At 45.0% G+C, this 21,085-nt stretch overlaps 1 protein-coding gene across 2 annotated transcripts; it reads right to left on the bottom strand.

Annotated features, from left to right (window-relative positions):
• Window positions 1-3,788: 3,788 nt before the first annotated feature.
• On the bottom strand, window positions 3,789-7,092 carry LOC123137614 (protein YABBY 4). Of its 2 annotated transcripts, none has more exons than XM_044557431.1 (7): window positions 6,302-7,092; window positions 5,986-6,159; window positions 5,703-5,910; window positions 5,060-5,108; window positions 4,879-4,954; window positions 4,447-4,518; window positions 3,789-4,299 (listed from the first exon to the last, which is right to left on the bottom strand). In XM_044557431.1, the coding sequence occupies exons 1-7, from the start codon at window positions 6,410-6,412 to the stop codon at window positions 4,213-4,215; spliced, it is 777 nt and encodes a 258-aa protein (XP_044413366.1). In that variant the 5' UTR covers window positions 6,413-7,092; the 3' UTR covers window positions 3,789-4,212. The 2 variants fall into 2 exon arrangements, with proteins under 2 accessions (XP_044413366.1, XP_044413368.1); XM_044557433.1 differs by having other exon boundaries at window positions 5,727-5,910; window positions 6,302-7,083.
• Between the last annotated feature and the right edge of the window lie 13,993 nt (window positions 7,093-21,085).

Below are 21,085 nucleotides of genomic sequence, written 5' to 3' on the forward strand. Positions count from 1 at the left end.
AACGTGCATATGGATTAAGGTATAACAATAACATGGATATCCAAGAGGTTACAATAACCATTAAGTGTAAACAGCACACAATAAAACCAAAATAACCCATGCATGGTTATTTGCATGCATTGTCATTATCCTCTATACTTAAATAGTTACAACTCATCACCGCCATCTGCCTTGCCCACTGTGATATCTACCGCTGAGGGCGGGACCATTGCCGTGGTTGTGCCTCCGGTGCTGCAGGTGATGCCCAAGGTTCAAGTGTTATGTGCGAGCTCTGATTCGCCTCTATCAGTGGAACATATGATGGTGGACACGCATGCGACCACGTGTGAGGGACATGATTCAACCTCGACATGTGAGCTTAGTGAGAACTCGCATGCGCATTCACATGTGGCTTCTGCATCCATTCCACCCCCGCCGAAGGATAATTCCGATGCTCTCTTTGCAAAAGAGCTTTGTGACTTGCTCGCTAGCGTGGAGACTGTTAGCCCTGGAACTGGAAGGGCGATTGCTTGCCTCCCGACGAGAACGACATTCAAGGGCAAATACAAGAAGGCGAGTGATTTCCCTCAGACCGGTATAGTGAAGGAGAAGTCACCAAGGTGCAAAGGTAAGAAGAGTGGTTCCATAGGTAAGGTGCCCGCAGCTGCTTACTAGATGATTCCCGGTCCCTCGGCTCATCCTCCCGGTTTGGGTCGTCATTGTGGTTTCGGCGTGGTCCACTATCTTTTGTTGGGATGTTCTTGTCGGGTTCAAAATTGTGGTGTTCAAGCGTGGGGAGTTATTGTGTGTTAGGAGGGTTTGGCGGGTTGCACGTGTGCTCGTGGGGTCATGATTGGTGAGTAATCCAATTATGGTCTGATTGTATCGGTTTTAGCCCGGTTTTCCATAGATTAACTAGGCAATTCTCTTCTTCTTAATTAATCGATGAGGCAATTCTTTTACCTCCGTTTTGAAAAAAAATTAGTTACAACACACTAACTATATTTCCTAAAAAAGCAGCCATTCCAAGTCAATATATCATGTGTGCTCGCCACATCATCAACCTTCCAAGCCATTACCAATTTTTCTACACATCCGACCCTTCCCCATTAACAAATTGTGCATGGTTGGCACGTCACCATAATTAATCCTCACAATTATTCATGGCATCAACCTAATTATCCATGTCTCGAGCCTACCTATTTTTAGCAATGTTCTCACTGCAACACAAGGGTTATCTTCACTTAACTATTTTGTACACAGAACATACCATGGTTCAAAAGATGGGCTAATTTTGAGATCATAAAGAGTAACACTTAGGAATATTTCTCACCTTAAGTATTTGATATTTCCACATACCTTACATATCAATTCTACGTTATTATCATGAGATGAAGATGTTTGGCAAATTTAGATTATGATGGTGTGCTTAGAAGAAGCAGCCTTATCGTTTCCATAGTTCACATCAAATGGCAGGAAAATAACAAGATGGATGGTGTGACAGTACGTTGATAGTTCCTTAACGTCCATCTTTAATTTTTATAAATTTATAAATATGCGGGGGTTACTAGTCACTTCGAAGTAAATTTTAGATGTATATTTTTGTACACCCTCTCATCTCACTCTGACTTCCTAAATATAAATGTTCACTTGGTGTATGTAAATATTCTTTCTTTCCTTGACTACATGGGCGAGGTGGTGGATCATATCTGAGCTCCAACAAATTATGCAGATTCTTTGCTTCATTATCAATCTACTAAGTCAGTGCATATTTTTACCGAAAAAGGCTTTCGCCCCGCTTTATAAATAAAGCAAACCGCCACAAAACATACAACCGAAGCAAGTTCACACACACACACCACCCGAGTCTCACAACATAGTAAACAGGTTCTGCTGAGGGCACAGCTCAACAAGCCCAAAAAAAAGAAAGAAAACAACACACTCCAGGCGCAAGGAGTCTAGTCTGCATATTTTTACCATACAAGCGAGCTTTCCGCACAGCAGCGAATCATGCATGGTTGCCAGTTTGCCACATCATCATAATTAATCCTTGCTATTATTCAGGGCATCAACCTAATTAGAGCATCTCTAGCAGACCCCGTATAACGCGCTAACCCGCATAATTCCGGCGAGTATACGGGCTCGGCCCAATTTTCTGGCTAGAACAGAGCCCGTATACTCGTTCGACCCGTAATTTTTTTTACCGCGGCCCACAAACCTCACCGCCAAAGCTATATAACTACGGATTTGCGGGGCAGATACGAGTCAAAATCCTATCCCACCGCCGCCGCGTTTCCCTGTGATTCCCCACTCCCTCCCTCTCATTTCTCGTCGCCGGTGAGCCCACTTCCGCATCCAGCCGCCATGTGGGGCCGTATGTGGAGCTCCGGCAGGGGCGGCGACCCCGAGCACGAGCGGTGTGTCCGCGCGGACGGCGCAAGGAAGCGCGAGGCCAAAAGCGGACCAACCAAGGCCTCGAGCTAGCCACCGTCAAGGCTCCTCCGTCGCGAGACGGAGGAGTACGACCGCCGGCACGGGCGGACGCCCTCCTCGGCCGCAGGCTCGTCCTCATCCGCGGGCTCATCCTCGGCCGCGTGGCTCACCTCCGGCGCGGTGCTTCTCCCCGTGAAGAAGGAGTAGGAGGAGGGCGAGTTCATCGCCGTCAAGCGGGAGCCGGAGGAGATCCAGCACTGAGGCGTCATCGGTCCCGAAGACTACATCGGCGGCGATGTCGACGCGGTCGCGATTGCCGCACGGAGCTTGCGAGAGGAGAAGGAGCGCCGCCGCCGCGACGAGGAGATCAAAGAGCTCCTGTGAAAGCAGGTGGTCGCGGCCAACCTCGCCGCGAAGGACAAGGACGACGAGTGGCGGCGCATCCGTGAGGAGCAGAAGAAGAAGTACATCGACCTCGTTAGCTCCCACGAGGAGGACTGAACGATGACCGAGCTCCTCCACTGCGTCGGCCTCGCTGCTGCGAGCCGAGCTCGTCCATTTTGGTAGCTGCCGCGAGCCCGCAGATCCCCCACCCCTCTCTAGTAGTAGTAGTAGCAGTATCATGTAGTATGTATGATCATGTAGTATGTGATGAACTATGAATGATCAGTGTGGTTGCAATTTTTTCCGCGAAAGTTTTTTTCTTTCAAATATATAGTTTAATATACACGAGACTGCAAACGGGTTATGCGTGTAGGCATAATACAAGGTCTGCTAGAGATGCTCTTATGCATGTATGGAGCCTACCTATTTCTGGCAGTGTTCCCACTGCAACACGCGGTTTATCTTCTAGTCCACTTAAATATTTTGTACACAGAATATTTCATAGTTCCAAAATATGGGCTAATTCTGTGATAATCAAGAGCTAACATGTATAGGCATATTTTTCACCTCAAGTATTTGACATTTCCGTATGCTACACATACCAATTCTAGGTTTTTATCATGAGATAAGTTGTTTGAGAAATTTAGATTATGAAGGGGATATTTTTAATCATTATAACTTTATAAATACACAGTGGTTGCTACTTTTTTCGAAGTAAATTTTAGATGTATATTTGTTTGCACCCTCTCATCTCACTCTGACTTCCTAACTATAAATGTTTACTTGGTGTATGTAAATATTCTTTCTCTCATTAACTACGGGGGCGAGGTGGTGGATCATATCAGAGCTCCAGCAAATTAAGCAGATTCTAATCGATTGCCTTTTGTTTAAAATTCAAATTTAATAGCTTTCAATCAAATTTATTTTGTAAAACTGAAATAAATAAGGATAAAATACATACGTCTTTTTAGGTAATACAGATGCAAGCCAGCTATTCCATGAAGATGGATTGTTTTCCATTGACCGAAAATACATGGAAGGGAAGGAAAGACATACATCAGTAATGCTGAAAACATGTTCTTAAGACACACCTACTTTTCTACAGGTGAATAGGTGTAAGAAGTTGTGGAAGTGAAAAGATAAACATGGAAAAGATGAAGTAATGGAAATAGAGAAGACAAACTCACTACACCTATAGATAGCCAAACAGATGATCATGACAACTGAGAAACCTAGGTATTCAACTCGATTCTCCGTTCCAGGCCCCAAACGGACAGAAATGAAAGTAGTAGATCTAACACACACGCGATGTTGATGATACTATCTAACAAGGAACCCTAGATTGGAGCCGCAGAAGAGAGTTAGCTAACTTCGAACGTTCGCAGAACTCGAGAGGCTTGCTCATTAGCTAGGTAATTAAAGTGGAGTAACGCTCATGTTGGCAGCCGCCGCGGCCGCCGCAGCATAGAGACCATCCTTGAGAAGCATGTCTTCGGCGCCATCCTGCAAATCACAAACCGTTAATTCCTGCAATTACTACAAAACTTCGCTCCGGTTTCAGAGCTACCCACATGCTGATGAATTAAGACCTGAAAGTGCAGTGGTAGATAGGCTAAGGGTTTAGGAAACCGTAAATAAAAGCTAAAGTACCTGAACCTTGAAGGTCCTCTTGAATCCCTGATCCGGCATGAGGCCGAAGTGGATGTGCGGGAAATGGGCCCACTGGTTGCATCAACAACATGCCAAGAAATAAGCAGGTTTGGATTAGCAAAAAGAAGCTTGTCGAAACAAATCTGAACAAACCCTATCTAGCTCCCATAGTCCCATGCATGCATTGTAGTACTGGTATTTACTGTGTGGTGGCTTAAAGCACCGGTGCATGCACTGATGCTGCACAGAGTTCGCTCGGCATCTTGCTCGCAAGCGGCCGAACACAAGCTGTCCCTGTGTCCGTGCTGACACCGCGCGTAAGGCGACCGGTCAAATCAAGACGACACGCAAACAGCGCTATCTAGCTAGGAGCTACACCTCTCCTACTAGGTACTATGCACTTGCAGTAGCGTAGCGGAGGAGAGATTTTACATTCTTTGCGGCTGCGCTGAAGGCCTCGCGGTGGGTGATGTCCGGGTTGCCGGCCTTGATGCGCTGGATCTCATCCCTGTCGCAAATCGTCAGCATACAGCGTGAGAAAACGTACGCCAAGAACAGCATGCATGCATATGTACGCAGAAACATAGATCGATAGATCGTCGCAAGATCTTACTTGATGAAGCGGTTGTAGGCGGAGGGAACTCGCTGACGCTTCTCCGGAGCTGCATAGACAAATTGGCATCGTAGATTCGGATCAGCATACGCAGGAAGACATGAACGAATGGGTGTGCATGCTTTTACCTAGGTTCCGCTACTATACATAACCACGCACACAGATCGGAGACAAGCATGGGTACCCATGATTGTATGTCTTGGTGTTATCTCTCCCATATTGATCTCATGTAACACTACGATATCAATTAACATGATCTCTTTTCCCTATCTTGCTCATTTATCGCTGTAGTAGCACACAGCTAAAAAAGGTATTTAGATTTTCTTTTCGATAAAGGGAAAAAAAGTTACCTAGATGATCATGGAGTATAACGAATCCACTAAACTTCAAGGACATGACACTACTGAATACTGATCGAGGTGATAAGTATGTGCCTCATGTTGATAAGACCCTTAACCCTAAAAAAACAAAAACAAAGCTAAGCAACAAAGAATGTGCAGCAAATATCGACAGACCGAGAGGAGTACATGGGGCAGCTTCCTTCGTCCCACGAACAGTGCGAGGTGAACGACATCCAAGCTCGTGGGCTGTTTGCTTTGACTAACGTATAGCTAGCAAATGAAAGAAGACCAATATAAAGAACCTGACAAGAAGAGCTGGTCCTTACGCCTGTTCGCCGATGGGGCGCTCTTTGCCGACTGCTCGGTTTCCTGCTGCGCAGGCTTGGCGGCAGGCATCGGCATCGCCGGCAGGTTGCTGGCGCAGCTGCTGTTGCTGCGGCCCGTGAAGCCGCTCAGGTTGGTGCTCGCCTGGTCCATCAGTAGGCTCGGCGTCTGGAACGCAACCTCGTCCTACGCCAAACAAGACCTAAGTACGCAGACACCGGTCGGTATATGGGCTCATAAGTACAGATCGGAAGGACTTACCAAGAGGCCATGGGGGGAAGTAGGGGAAAGCAAGGAGTGGCCGAACTGGAGCTGGTTTGCCGGAGGCGCCGCGGGAGGGAGCAGGAGGGCGCGGAGGTTGACGGAGAGCAGGTTGGCGCAGTGGCCGCACCTCACCGTCACCGTCTTGAACAGGCTGCTGCACGGCACACCGACCTGATGCGGGCATCAAACTTGATCACTCCTTACAAACTTACCAACCAGCAAGAAAGCTAAAAACAAGGAGAAACGAGGCTAGGATGTGATGCTAATATTTCAAGCAATTAGCAAGCGCTGTCGGTAGGTGGACGGCACATACTGCAAGGATGGCGTCGCAGCAGTTGCAGTGGACGTAGCAGAGCTGCTCGGTGGGGGACGGCGCGAGGTGGTCCAGGTTGAAGACAGCCGACGAGGAGGAGGACGACGACATTATGAATGTATGTAGTAGCAGCCGCTATGCCCTGAGTCTGCTTATCGATCGGCGGCAAGTAGCACCACCGCTACGGCTAAGTATGTGTGTGGGTGGCTTCTCGCTTTGATCGTGCTCGAACGGATCGCAAGAAATTACCACTACAATGGAGAGATGAGTCGAGATTGAGGAAGCAAGGAATTGCGTGTGTGTAGAAAGGGGGATTTTATACGAGCGGGGCGGGGAGGGGAGGGGAGGTAGAGATATCCTTTTGGTCCCCTTTGATTTGATGTGATGAGGTGATTTGATGTCTGGGTAGGTGGCTGCTCTAGCTTCCCTTCGGATTTGATTTGATGGACCTGCAGGATGGATGGATGCAGCTAAGCCCAATTCGAGAAAGCCGCGGATCTGTCTGTCGTTGCTCCTGATTTGAAAGCCGAAACAAAACAAAACAAAAACACGTAGTATCTGCTAGTAGTAGTACTACTACTGCATGTGGAACTTGCCGCGAGCAACGACGGAAAGGCAGGGGGCGACGAGGCGGTATGGGCCGGTGGTGGTGGAGGATGTAGCTCTGGACAAAGCGAGAAGAAGATGGGAATGAGGTGGGAGTGAGACAGAATGCCCGGGTGGGACTGCAGGTAAGTTTATACTGGGGGTGGGGTGGGAGCGAGCAGTGGGACGGAATGGGGGGCCGAGGCCAACGAGCGCTACTAGCTCTCTTCTTGCCTTGGCGTGTGTCTCCGCCCACAGCCGGGCGGGTATCTCGAGACTATTTATGACCGAAAAGGGGAATGAGTGGTGGGGATCGCCGGGCCCCGGCCGACTGTGGCGCGATGCGGCCGGTCTGCCCGGCCCGGCCGGCCACGACGCGCCCTCTCCCTCCCTCCCTCTACTAGCGCGATCGACATCTTCGAATTCCATGGCCGCGACCACGTACGTACGCGAGAGAGATACACGGAGGGAGAGAGGAAACCCTGTAGCTGGCTACTCCTTCCCAGTAGCTCATTACTGCTCGGCTACACGTATAGTACATCGATGCTGCTGCGTCGTACGTGTAGGGGCACGGGCTAGCTTGTGGAGCTATGGCGACGTGACACGAGCCGGTTTTTGATTTTGAGCACTCATGCACGCGCCTAGGGTACGTACGTACGTCGACTTTGCAAAGTAGGTGTACTGGCATGCATCGAGCGTGCTCGCGGGACACCGTCTGACCCTTGTCTGGCTTCATTTTTCCGGGCAGGGAGAGGGAGCCGGGATTTAAATGAAGCCGGCCCGGCCGTCCGGGACAAAGATGCCTTTGCCAATACTATGCCCCCCCGTGTACTGTCGCCCGAGTTGAAGATATTGATTGATGTTCTAGCGGACACAGGCCGTACGTACGCGTACGTGCATGCATGCGTGCTTGTGAGATGTCTTTCGATGGATATTTATTTCTACTAGCAAATACGCACGTGCGAGAAAATTAGCTCTGCATTCTCCTACTAAAAAACATATAAGGGCATGTACAATGGTGCTATCTTAAGAATGACACGTAGGATAAATGATGAGGTGAAGGAGAGAGAACTCGTAAGGAAAGGCTTGTCTTCTTTTATTTAAGAGAAGACAAAAGATGATCTCTTAGTACAATATGTCTCACCACGTTTTTAGGAATAACTAGTTATTGAAGATAAGACTAAGAAATGACCCATTGTAGACATCTTTTTTTGTCATCTCTAACTTACATGCAAGACTTAAGATAAGACTATCTTATCAACCATTGTACATGCCCTAATGTACAAAACGCAAGAATAGGGAGATAAAACAACTTTCTAGATTCTCGAGCAGAAACGTTCACCGGTCCGTCCAAATTAGAATAATTATTGTGCAAAAATATCTATTGATTGAAAAAATAAAAAATAGTTTTCATAGATCATTATCAAAGTTAGACAAAATAGCAATTTTCATAGCTAAAAGATGTATTATAAAATTTGCATTTTGGAAGTTTTTGTTCCGAGCATATATAGTGAATTGAGGAAACTATCAGGGGCTCAACATGGCAATGGGTACCTGCAACCCGCGAACCCGCCGGGTAAAACCCTATTAGGGTAAGGGTTTGGAAAAAAATATACCCATCGGGTAAGCCGGGTATGGGTGCAGGAAAGCCATACCCATACCCTCGTGACCGCCTATCCGCATACTCATTTACTAATTCTTTCTAACAGGTAGGTCTCATGTGTCATTCACTCAAGGATGAAAAACTGTTTTACCCTAGGATAACATAATTGCTAGCCTCGGCGACCGAAAACCCCTCCCCTTACCCATGTGGATGATCTTGTTTAAATGTGTTGACCTTGTTTTGTGAACACACTACTTTGTCTCTGATTTTGTTGATCTTATGATATAGTCTCCTTCATTTGATCATTTCAAAGTAGGGGCTGCACAAGTGTCTTCAATAAAATAAAAATAGAGAAAATTGTGTACCTCTTGTTTGTCTTCTAATTAGAAAAAAAGAACATATGTGAATGTTTCTCTAAAAAGTTCACTTACAGGTTACTCATTAATTTATGAACGTGTTTGGACATTGTTTAGTGCCATCTGGTTCGTGCTTATTGCTACCCACTTCTGAAAATTAATACCATTCTTTTGATTCCATCACACAACAAATCATGATATATATGTGCTGAGCAGCTAAAATGTGGTATATATGTTCTGAAATGTTGAAGTATACATGCTGAAATGGTGTGTATATATATGGAATTGCTGAAAAATACATGGTGAAGTGTGAATTGGGTAAGATGGCCGAGATGGATATTTTTACCAGTGGGTATGGCCCGCACCTAGCCGGGTACGGGCATGGGAACGGTTTGAAACCCGAGGACGGGTTTGGGCCAAAAAAATGTTGATTCACGGGCCTAATATCGATAGAAATCAATGTTTTAAATAGCGGCCTATGAAAAATAACCGTGATCCTCCAAATCAGCAATAGCAGAGCTATAGCGGGCTATTTGTGAAGACGACCATTTAGCGGCACCCTGCTGAAAAGGCTATAGCGGGTTAAAACTATGATAGAAATGGGAGAACTCAAGTAGGTGAGAAGTTGGTGATCGAGAAAGATAGATCTTTGATAAAGTCTTCTTCTTCTCTAAATCTAGTTTTTCTTTTTGAGATGTTCTCCATATCTAGTTTGTGTGGTGTGTTTGCGTCATCCTTCTAATCGTAAAATTTATAATAAAAACAAGATCCATGCACGGTGAGTGCATGTGCATGCTATGCCCGGCCTGTGCGTGGTGGATGCTGATTCCTGGCTCCATCGTCCGATGATCGATCACATCTACGGATCTACAGACCGAGCATGCACGTACGCACCTGAGTCTCCACACAGTGTTCCGCGCCCCATTCGAGCCCTGCGTGTGGGACCCAGCTGTCAGCAGGCCGCACATACATGGCTCGCCCGGCCGCCGGCCGGCTTTGACTGTGCGTAGTGCATGCATCCGCGCGCGGTGTAAAGGGGGCTGACGTAAAGTGCATGCCAATCCCAGGCACATGACCTGGCTCGGCCGGCCACTACGCACGGGCACGCGACGGAAATATCTTGTGACGCATGGTCGTGTACACGACACGACACGCCATGTCCAATGCCAAGAAGAATCAGCGGCTGGAGCCGGCCGGGGCAGACCAGGGTGGCGCGAGCTACAAAAGAATCTCATGGAGGCATGCACCGCGCACGACCAGGGCTACCTAGGTGGGTCTGACCGATCGATTCATCGATCGAAGCTGGCCTGTGGATTGCCGTGCACGGCGCACGTCGTTTTCACCGTGCGCATTTCCATGGTCGACCGCGTGATCGAGCCCCCTCCACCGCTGCAGCCAAACTGCAAAAGTGGTCTTGAGTGGGAAACCTGAGGTTTTGTCACTGGGAAAACGACCTTTGCCGAGCCAGCGTCATGGTCCTTGTACATCGGTGTTCGTTTCCATGAATATCAGATGCAGGGACTAGTAGCTTTCAGGATGTTTTCTTAGAACGGAGCCGCTTCCACGGTCTTAAACTAAGGCCCTTAGGGCATTTTCAACAGTCCCTCAAATCATCTGCAAACATCCGGACCAACGTGTTTGGACATTTTTTTTATCTTTCAACACGGTGCCGCAAATATCCATGGATGCGAATATCCATGAACACCTCCGATCCACTCAAATCTCCTCTTTCTGACCACTTTTCTCCCGCTATGTCTCCCCCCTTCACTATATTCGCACCCTCCTAGCCTGACGCCAAGACTGTACCACTCCGGTCGCAGCCCAGGCCTTGGCAGACCCCCCCCCCCACCCCCCGCACCCGCCCGCCTTTGACTACGCTGCCGTCCACCCCGCATCTGTCCGCAACCAGGTATGCTCCGCACCTGCCGATGTAATCCATGCTGGACACCACACCCGGCAAGTGTCCATCGTAATGCCATTGAGTTTTTGTTTTAAGTTCTTGTTGTTTCGTTGAAGCAAGCACGATGGTGGGGTACCGGGTGATGGATGGTGAGTTGTTGTGCGATGTGTGCTTGGCCAGAAGTGCGGACTTTGTAGGCATGAAGCAAGGGGCCATAGTGTTTTGGCTAAATGTGCATTCTTGACTTCATGGGCAAAAGCACTTCGCGCCTTACAACTTGCACCTGATTCATGATCACAATGTGAAGTCGCAAGAACATTGGTGGTACACCATCTCAAACTCCGCCATGAAGTATTGTGGTGAGATTACACGAGTGGAGAGAAGGTGGCTACCGAGCGCATCAATCACGGAGATCGTAAGTTTTGCCTCTTGTTACTTTACAGGTTGGTCAAGTCATCAATCACGGAGATCGTAAGTTTTGCCTCTTGTTACTTTACAGGTTGGTCAATTCATTAATTCACTCAAGTTCCAACTTGATAATCATCACGTTGTATAGTCTGAATGTGTTGCTGTTCTATACTAAAGAACGAAGGACAAACCATTCACGTTGATAAATTGTTGGATGAAACTCAAGAGACACAACGTCTAGATGACCAAGATCTACAGATACTGATGCATTGTTGGACTCGAGTAACCTTTGTTTTTTTTCTTTCTTTTTATTTTCTTCTTTAGTTGTGTGCATCCTGGATGTCTTTGCGACATCTTAGAGGTGCAGAGGCTCGGTGTAATTGTTATCTTCGTGATATTAATGTATTCCCCTCTTCCAAAAAGAATGTCGTGGGACCATGATGTGAGGTTAAAGGATCGACTATGTGTAGGGCATCTAGAGAAAAAAAATCTATGTAGGTCCATTTTTGGAGAATTGGATTAACATCCAACAGCCATCCAGCTTTCTTCTTCCTCCCCAAGCCGTCTGCCGAGTCTTTTTCCTCCTCCAGGCGCTCGATTATGGCTCGCACCAGTGTTGTTGGGGAACGCGGTAATTTCAAAAAAAATCCTACGATCACGCAAGATCTATCTATGTGATGCATAGCAACGAGAGGGGAGAGTGTGTCCACGTACGTACCCTCGTAGACCGAAAGCGGAAGCGTTTCAATAACGCGGTTGATGTAGTCGAACGTCTTCGCGATCCAACCGATCCAAGTACCACACGTACGGCACCTCCGCGTTCAGCACGCGTTCAGCTCGATGACGTCCCTCGTACTCTTGATCCAGTTGAGGCCGAGGGTGAGTTCCGTCAGCATGACGGCGTGGTGACGGTGATGATGATGCTACCGGCGCACGGCTTCGCCTAAGCTCTGCAACGGTATGATCAAGGTGTGTAACTATGGAGGGGGCACCCCACATGGCTAAAAGATCAACTTGTGTGTCTATGGGGTGCCCTCTGGCCACGTATGTAAAGGATGGAGGGAGGAGGAGGCCGGCCCTCATAGGGCGCGCCCAAAGTGTGGAGTCCTACTAGGACTTCCTAGTCCTAGTAGGATTCCACCTTCCACATGGAATAGGAAAAGGGGAAGGGAGAAGGAGAAGGAAGGGGCCTACCCCCTTCCCTAGTCCAATTCGGACCAGTCCATGGGGAAGGGGCGCGGCCACCCTTGAGGCCTTTCTCTCCTTTCCCGTATGGCCCATTAAGGCCCAATACGAATTCCCGTAACTCTCCGGTACTTCGAAAAATATCTGAATCACTCGGAACCTTTCCGATGTCCGAATATAGCCTTCCAATATATCGATCTTTACGTATCGGCCATTCCGAGACTCCTCGTCATGTCCATGATCTCATCCGGGACTCCGAACTACCTTCGGTACATCAAATCACATAACTCATAATACAAATCGTCATCGAACGTTAAGCGTGCGGACCCTACGAGTTCGAGAACTATGTAGACATGACCGAGACACATCTCCGGTCAATAACCAATAGCGGAACCTGGATGCTCATATTGGTTCCTACATATTCTACGAAGATCTTTATCGGTCAAACCGCATAACAACATACGTTGTTCTCTTTGTCATCGATATGTTACTTGCCCGAGATTCGATCGTCGGTATCATCATACCTAGTTCAATCTCGTTACCGGCAAGTCTCTTTACTCGTTTCGTAATACTTCATCCCACAACTAACTTATTAGTTACAATGCTTGCAGGGCTTATCGTGATGAGTATTACCGAGAGGGCCCAGAGATACCTCTCCGAAACACGGAGTGACAAATCCTAATCTCGATATATGCCAACCCAACAAACACCTTCAGAGACACCTATAGAGCACCTTTATAATCACCCTTTTATGTTGTGACGTTTGGTACCACACAAAGTGTTCCTCCGGTATTCGGGAGTTGCATAATCTCATAGTCTGAGGAACTTGTATAAGTCATGAAGAAAGCAGTAGCAATGAAACTGACACGGTCATAATGCTAAGCTAACGGATGAGTCATGTCCATCACATCATTCTCCTAATGATGTGATCCCGTTCATCAAATGACAACACATGTCTATGGTTAGGAAACATAACCATCTTTGCTAAACGAGCTAGTCAAGTAGAGGCAACTAGGGACAACATGTTTTGTCTATGTATTCACACGTGTACTAAGTTTCCGGTTAATATAATTCTAGCATGAATAATAAACATTTATCATGAAATAAGGAAATAAATAATAACTTTATTATTGCCTCTAGGGCATATTTCCTTCAGTCTACCGCTTGCACTAGAGTCAATAATCTAGTTCACATCGCCATGTGATTTACACATCCGTATGTGATTAACACCCATACACTACTAGGGAAAACCTTATACACAGAACTTTAGCAGCAGCTCGTGTCAAAAAACCACGGTAGTGCTAAGTAGCAGTAGCGCGTTGGCCAAAACCGCACTACAGATACAATTGTAGCAGTAGCGCGCCTGATGATAAACGCACTACTACTAAAATTCCCACTGCTTAGCCGATAGGCTACACATAATAATAGCGATCTACGGCGAACAACGCTATCGCTACATGCTTTCTAGCAGCGCGTTTACGCAGAAAGGCGCTACTGGTAAAGGAATTAAAATTAAATGGAAAGCAAATAGAAAAGTATATGAAAAATGAAAGAAATAGAAATAGGAGAAAGGAACAAAATGTAAAAAAAGTAAATGAATAGGGAAAAAAAGAGAAAGGAGTAGCAGTAGCGTGTATCCAGGAACGCGCTATAGCTAACTTAGTAGTAGCGCACTTCCCGGAAAGCGCTACAGCTACGTTTGACTTAACCTACAGTTCGTTCTTCCCCACGGCCACTTCCCCCAAATCCTAACTCCTCCGCTGTCGCCCGTCGGCCGCCGCACGCTCTCCCTTTGCTCTCCGCACACCCTCGACGCCGCCCCCGACCCCGGATTCGATGCCGCCTCCGACCCCGACCTCAACGCCGCCCGCGACCTCAACGCCGCCCCCGAACCCGACCTCGACGCCGCCCTCCGCCGCGCGCCCGAGCCCCGACCCCGACCTCAACGCCGCCTGCCCCTCCCTCGCCGCAGGCACCCGAGGTGAGGACGCCTGCTCCTCCCCCTCCCCTATCTCTACCTAGGGTTCTTCAAATTTTAATTGCATCAAATTAGTTAGGGTTCATCTATTGCATCAAATTTCGGATTATCCGCTACCACTTTCCACCCCTAGGTTCATCAAATTAGATGGTAATTAGGGCAGTAGTTCCTAGGTACTAATTAGTTAGTAAGAACTAGGTACTAATTAGGTACTAGTTTATTTTTATTTATAGTAAGTTTATTTTTAGTAAGAACTAGTTGAATTAATAGAACTAGTTGACCATGTCACATTTGTTGTTATTTTTTTAGTTAAAGCAATTTTTCCCGCATCGACGTCGACAATGCCTATCCCACATCCTCGTCATCGACTCGACAAAGGACACCGCCTGCTTGACCAGATGGGCCATGTCCGGGACTAGGCTCCGCCGGGCTAGTACTGGGAGGCGCTACCTACCGGGGGGGGGGGCGCAGCTTGGTGAGGAGTCAGCCCATCGTTGAACGAACCTTATTTGGTGGCGGTCGCGTGGGCCAGTGATGATCGAGAGGCTTGAGGACCCTGCAGAGGTGGTACGTCACCGTGTTAGCGAGGAGGACGCGCACGTCCGTCGCTACTTGGTTGCACTGGAGCACATGTTCTCCAATACCTAGCAGGTTCTCCAGGGATCTCATTGCAGCTATGATCCTGTGATGGTTTCTTCTCTTTGGGTGTCCACCGCCTGTGCCGATACCCATCGTTCACTAGGGTTTTAGTTATATTAGTGATGTTATATGTATGATACTATTCGGGATGTATTAGTGATAATATTCGACGATGTATAGACTCAAGAGATGATTTACTTTTACTTATTGAATGCATGCTAATTTGAATACTTATTTATTTTATGATTTGGTTTTGCTTATTGAATGCTCATGTCAATATGAGTCCTATAAGATATTCTGAAATGTATATGTTGTGTTGCTCAAATAGGATATGTGCTTGCCCAAGTGGCTGGTCATGTTTGCAAGTTACACCTCCAAGTGGCCTATGTTTTGCCGGATTGTTGATTCATTTATGTTCCGGCAAATTTCAGGCGCTCGATATATGTCCTACTTTAGCAAAGGTCATGCCGGATTTTTCCGTGAATTTTGGCATGACTTGTGCCAGAATATGTAGGAAATATCGAGTGCCCCGGACTTGTGTGTTGAGTATCCTGGTAGTTGTCTTCGATCGATTTTCAATTAATGTTTCAACTATGAACATAGGAAATGTCTGACGACGAAAAGGATTTTGGTATTTGCAAATACTGCAAAGACGAGCGCGGCCTGTGCGATAGAATCTTCCTAGATGATGATAGGCGCTTCAGCATCAAGCTGGACAAGAACTTCGAAGTGGATACAGTAAGTCACAACGACAATTCTTTTTTCGTAATTAAGCATGACATCTGCTTCATTTGCTTCAACTTATAATTTATTTATTTTTACTATTCTATTAGCGTATCCCTTCCATGCAAGAGTTTTTGTCTTGGATAAGATAGGTTTCAGTCCTATGAAAACTACTATGGAGGTAAAGAGAGTTTACTTGAAGACCGAACATGGTTATACTTTCTACACAAAATTATACAACGCAGATACCTACACCTATTTTGAATGCAAAACTTGGCAAGCACTATGCAAGACTTATGCATTTGAGCTTGATATGGTTATCACCTTTGATATTTGTCCGAAAGATGATATTGAAGGTAATATCGACATCTGGGTCGATGTGCAGACGCCTCCAGTTATACCATTATGTGAGTTTCTCAACCATATTTATGTCTTTGATATTGTTTATTTAAAAATAGTTGACAACTAATTTCTATTGACATCTTATTTTCATTCAAGCAAACATGTCCAGCGCTTGGTAGACTGGACCTACTACTGTCCCGGGGCTAAACTAAACTGCGAGGAGATAAGTCATTATGTTTCATGGCTTGAGGATCTTCATACTGTCAAGACAAATTATTTTTCTGGACATAAAAATCTTAGTACTCAAAACATGCGGCCAATAGTGTTCGTACTGAACTACGGTCACATCTATTTAGGAAAGATGGTAAGATTTTTAATATTTGTCCTTAGTGCATCTTTTGCATACATTATTTTAAAGCTAAACTTCATTGCTAAGTATGTTACTATACGATGTTCTTCAACAGGGACTCCCGATGAATGTTGTGCTTCATTGGATCGAGACTAAAGGTCGCATGAGAATGGTTAGCTTACGGCCAAGACATCCTACAATGCACTTTAGTGCATTCAGGATTTCTAATAGCGAGGAATGCTTAATAGTGAAAGACTGGAGCAAAATTGTGAATGATCACAGAGAAGTACTAGGGGGCAGCAATCAGAAGCGCATCCCACGATTAGGAGATAGGTTCATCTGCATGCTCCAACATGATGAAGCAGGAGTGCTACACATGTTTTATGTCATTTTACCCGAGAGAGAGCAGCAAGAGTTATTAGCTAGCTAGAAATGAGTTTGAAGATGATGATGTGCTACACTATGACTATGATGATTAAATAGCTAGTGTTGGTGTGGTAATGACTATGATGATTATTATTAGCTAGTGTTGGTGGTGGTTAGATAGCTACCACAGCTAGTTGTTGGTGGTGATTAGCTAGCTAGAATGAGTTTGAAGATGATGATGTGCTACACTATGACTATGATGATTAAATAGCTATTGTTGGTGGTAATGACTATGATGATGATTAAATAGCTTGTGCTGGCGGATTAGATTCAAGTGGAGGCAACATGTGGTACACATCAAAAGTACTACTAGTCTAAACTAGATCAAGTTTGGATTAGTAGTATACTTTTGACATGCACCACATGTTGCCTCCACTTGAACCTAATCCACCTTCATTTGACACACTGATATGGAGATATAACCTCATAATTGGTATTGTACCAAAATTTGTATAACGGCGTATAAATATACTAAAAAAAATGAAAAAAAGAATACTAGTAGCGATGGATAGAAAACACGCTGCTACTAGCTAGATTACTAGTAGCGCATGAGCGAACACACGCTCCGGCTATATGTCTTAGCAGTAGCGCATGTCACATGCGCTACTGCTAAGTAATAGCTGTAGCGCCTTACTAGTAGCGCGGTGTCCCGCACTACTAGTGGGCATTAAATCGGCCCTACTACTAGGGTTTTCCCTAGTAGTGATAGTTCACATCACCATGTGACCAACACCCAAAGGGTTTACTAGAGTCAATAATCTAGTTCACATCGCTATGTGATTAACACCCAAAGAGTACTAAGGTGTGATCATGTTTTGCTCGTGAGAGAAGTTTATTCAATGGGTCTGTCAAATTCAGAGTCGTATGTATTTTGCAAATATTCTATGTCTACAATGCTCTGCATGGAGCTACTCTAGCTAATTGCTCCCACTTTCAATATGTATCCAGATCGAGACTTAGAGTCATCTGGATCGGTGTAAAAGCTTGCATCGACGTAACTCTTTACGACGAACTTTTTATCACCTCCATAGCCGAGAAGTATTTCCTTAGTCCTTACTAAATATAATTTTGACCGTTGTCCAGTGATATACTCTTACATCACTATTGTACCCCCTTGCCAAATTCATGGCAAGGTGCACAATAGGTCTGGTACATAACATACTTTATAGAACCTATGACTGTGGCATAAGGAATGACTTTCATTCTCTTTCTATCTTCTGCCGTGGTCGGGCTTTGAGTCTTACTCAACTTTACACCTTGTAATACAGGCAAGAACTTCTTCTTTGACTGATCCATTTTGAACTCTTTCAAAAAACTTGTCAAGGTATGTATTCATTGAAAAATCTTATCAAGCGTCTTGATCTATCTCTATAGATCTTGATGCCCAATATATAAACAACTTCACCGAGGTCTTTCATAGAAAAAACTCTTATTCAGGTAACCCTTTATGCTATCCAGAAATTCTATATCATTTCCAATCAACAATATGTCATTCACATATAACATCAGAAATGCTACAGAGCTCCCACTCACTTTCTTGTAAATACAGGCTTCACCGCAAGTCTGTATAAAATTATATGCTTTGATCAACTCATCAAAGCGTATATTCCAACTTCGAGATGCTTGCACGAGTCCATAGATGGATCGCTAGAGCTTGCACACCTTGTTAGTATCTTTAGGATTGATAAAACCTTCTGGTTGCATCATATACAACTCTTCTTTAAGAAATATCCATTTATGGAGCAGTTTTGAGATCCATTTGCCAGATTTCATAAATATGGCAACTGCTAACATGATTTGGACAGATTTTAGCATCGCTACAGTTGAGAAAATCTCATTGTAGTCAACACCTTGAACTTGTCGAAAACCTTTTGCGACAAGTCGAGCTTTGTAGATAGTAACACTACTATCAGTGTCCGTCTTCCTCTTGAAGCACTACAAGAAATATGTCAATTAGTGACCTTCTCTTAGTGACCCTACCCGAATCTGTCGTAAATCCACAGCCATTTCGCTTGGAAGGGCTCAAACCCTGAATTGCCTTACACCAAATGGTCATAAAGCCGAAAAGAGTGGTCCATGACCTTATTTCTACCTGATTACGACCAATATAAATGGTCATGAGGTTGTGAACGTGGATGCATTAGTACTTATTGATATGACTAGGCGCCACCTCATCAGTTTTGCCTATGTGTCATGTCCATGTGGTAGTTTTTGCCCTAGGTTGTGAAGCAACCTATATTTCTGTCATTCCCAAAATTCCCAGAAAAATCTCATAAATTGTTTGGGTCATATCTTCATCAAATATGTAAAAAACCTTCCTTGCCTAGTTCATAAATAATTCAAAAATATTCATTTTCCTATTCTGTTCAGAAAAACACTTTGTGAAGGAAGTACCACTTTGGCATGTCCAAATGGTATCCATTTTTTACAGTGCTTTCCTATGCCCAAATAACCATCCTCCACCAAATGCCATCTCAATCCATTCATTATGTTGAGCCCAGCTTCAACATTCGTATTTATGTCCAGTGTGGTACTTTGCAAAGCAAGTACCACCTAGGCTCCTCCTTTTGAGCTGAAAATTTGTGAAGACGGTCTTCTTAGTAACTGATCATCCTCGGCCAAAACTCACACCCATTAGCCATGTGCATTTCCTGTATCACTAATCAAACACTTGGCTGCTTATTCATGTTTGAGCATCGATCGGTCTCCTCGTGAGAATCTTATGTTGTGATTTTCTTCCTAGCACCTACCTGGGGAGTGCCCAACCCACTAGACATGCCTAGGCTGCCCAGAACACTTGGCAACGCTAAGGTCACGCGGTGACCATGCAGCGGGCATGCGAATTTACGCGCTCTAGAGTTTGGGCCCTCGGCCACCGTCCAAACCTCGACGTATCGCCACCAAACCATGTATTTATGATTAAATAGGTACTTATGTAACTAGAAATGATTTTTGGAAAAAATAAATAGCAAACTATGAAGCAGTTGCAGTTCAAATTTGACCCGATCCTACTGAATCAGCAGGAATTTTTCTTTTTCACCAGAGGTGGATCAAAACTTTTGACACCCAACCATTTTGTCAATTGTGCATTAAATATGTCCTACTATTTTATAAAAATGATTTGGTGCAATTTTGCAACAAATATATGGTAGGTCCTTCACAAAAAAACTCATTTTGGGCACTCGGAAAATGGAAAATGAATTTTCCGTGCAAAGAAAATGAAAACTCCCTTATGCAACATGTTTGGAATTCCAAGATGCACCCTTGTGCACAATATGAGATCATTTGAACAAACTATGCCATGAATGTGGCCATAAGATGGATCATTTGGCTTGAAAGCCATGAATCTTCACACATGATAGCTCATTTATGAGAACACTTTTTAAAAATAATTGTCGTATTACAATTTTATTATTTTTCCTGGAAAACTGGTCACATATAATGACACAATGCAAAGGTTTTCCAATTTTTTGATTTTTTTTGAATTTTTTATGCCCGTTTCAAAATGCGGTCAAAACGGCGGGCATGACCGTTCCTAGCTAGTGGTTGAATCTTGGAATTTTTTTGGTGTTTCTCTGATTAAATAGATACTTATGTACCTAGAAAGATTTTTGGAAAAAATAAAGAGCAAACTATGAGGCAGTTGCAGTTCAAATTTGACCCGCTTCCAACTGAATCGGCGGGAATTTGTCTTTTTCACCAGAGGTGGATCAAAACTTTTGACACCCAACCATTTGGTCAATTGTGCATTAAACATGGCGTAGTATTTTAGAAAATTGATTTGGTCCAATTTTGCAACAAATATATGGTAGGTCCTTCACAAAAAAACCTCATTTTGGGCACTCGAAAAATGGAAAATGATTTTTTCATGCAAAGAAAATGGAAACTTTCTTAGGCAACATCCACCAAATATTCAGGGCATTTCCGCTTCTAGTGACCATTTCCTTTGTAGTAGAAGCACTCAGTTTCAGGCTTTGGTCTAGCTTTGGGCTTGTTCACGGGAGTGACAACTTGCTTGCCATTCTGCTTGAAATTCCCTTTCTTTCCCTTTGCCCTTTTCTTGAAACTAGTGGTCTTGTCAATCATCAACACTTGATGCTCTTTCCTGATTTCTACCTTCGTTGATTTCAGCATCACGAAGAGCTCGGAAATTGTTTTTGTCATCCCTTGCATACTATAGTTCATCATGAAGTTCCAGAAACTTGGTGATGGTGACTAGAGAACTCTGTCAACCACTATTTTATCTGAAAGATTAACTCCCACTTGATTCAAGCGATTGTAGTACCCAGA

Source organism: Triticum aestivum, chromosome 6B (genome assembly GCF_018294505.1).
Source record: "Triticum aestivum cultivar Chinese Spring chromosome 6B, IWGSC CS RefSeq v2.1, whole genome shotgun sequence".
In the NCBI taxonomy this organism is placed as follows: Eukaryota; Viridiplantae; Streptophyta; class Magnoliopsida; order Poales; family Poaceae; genus Triticum; species Triticum aestivum.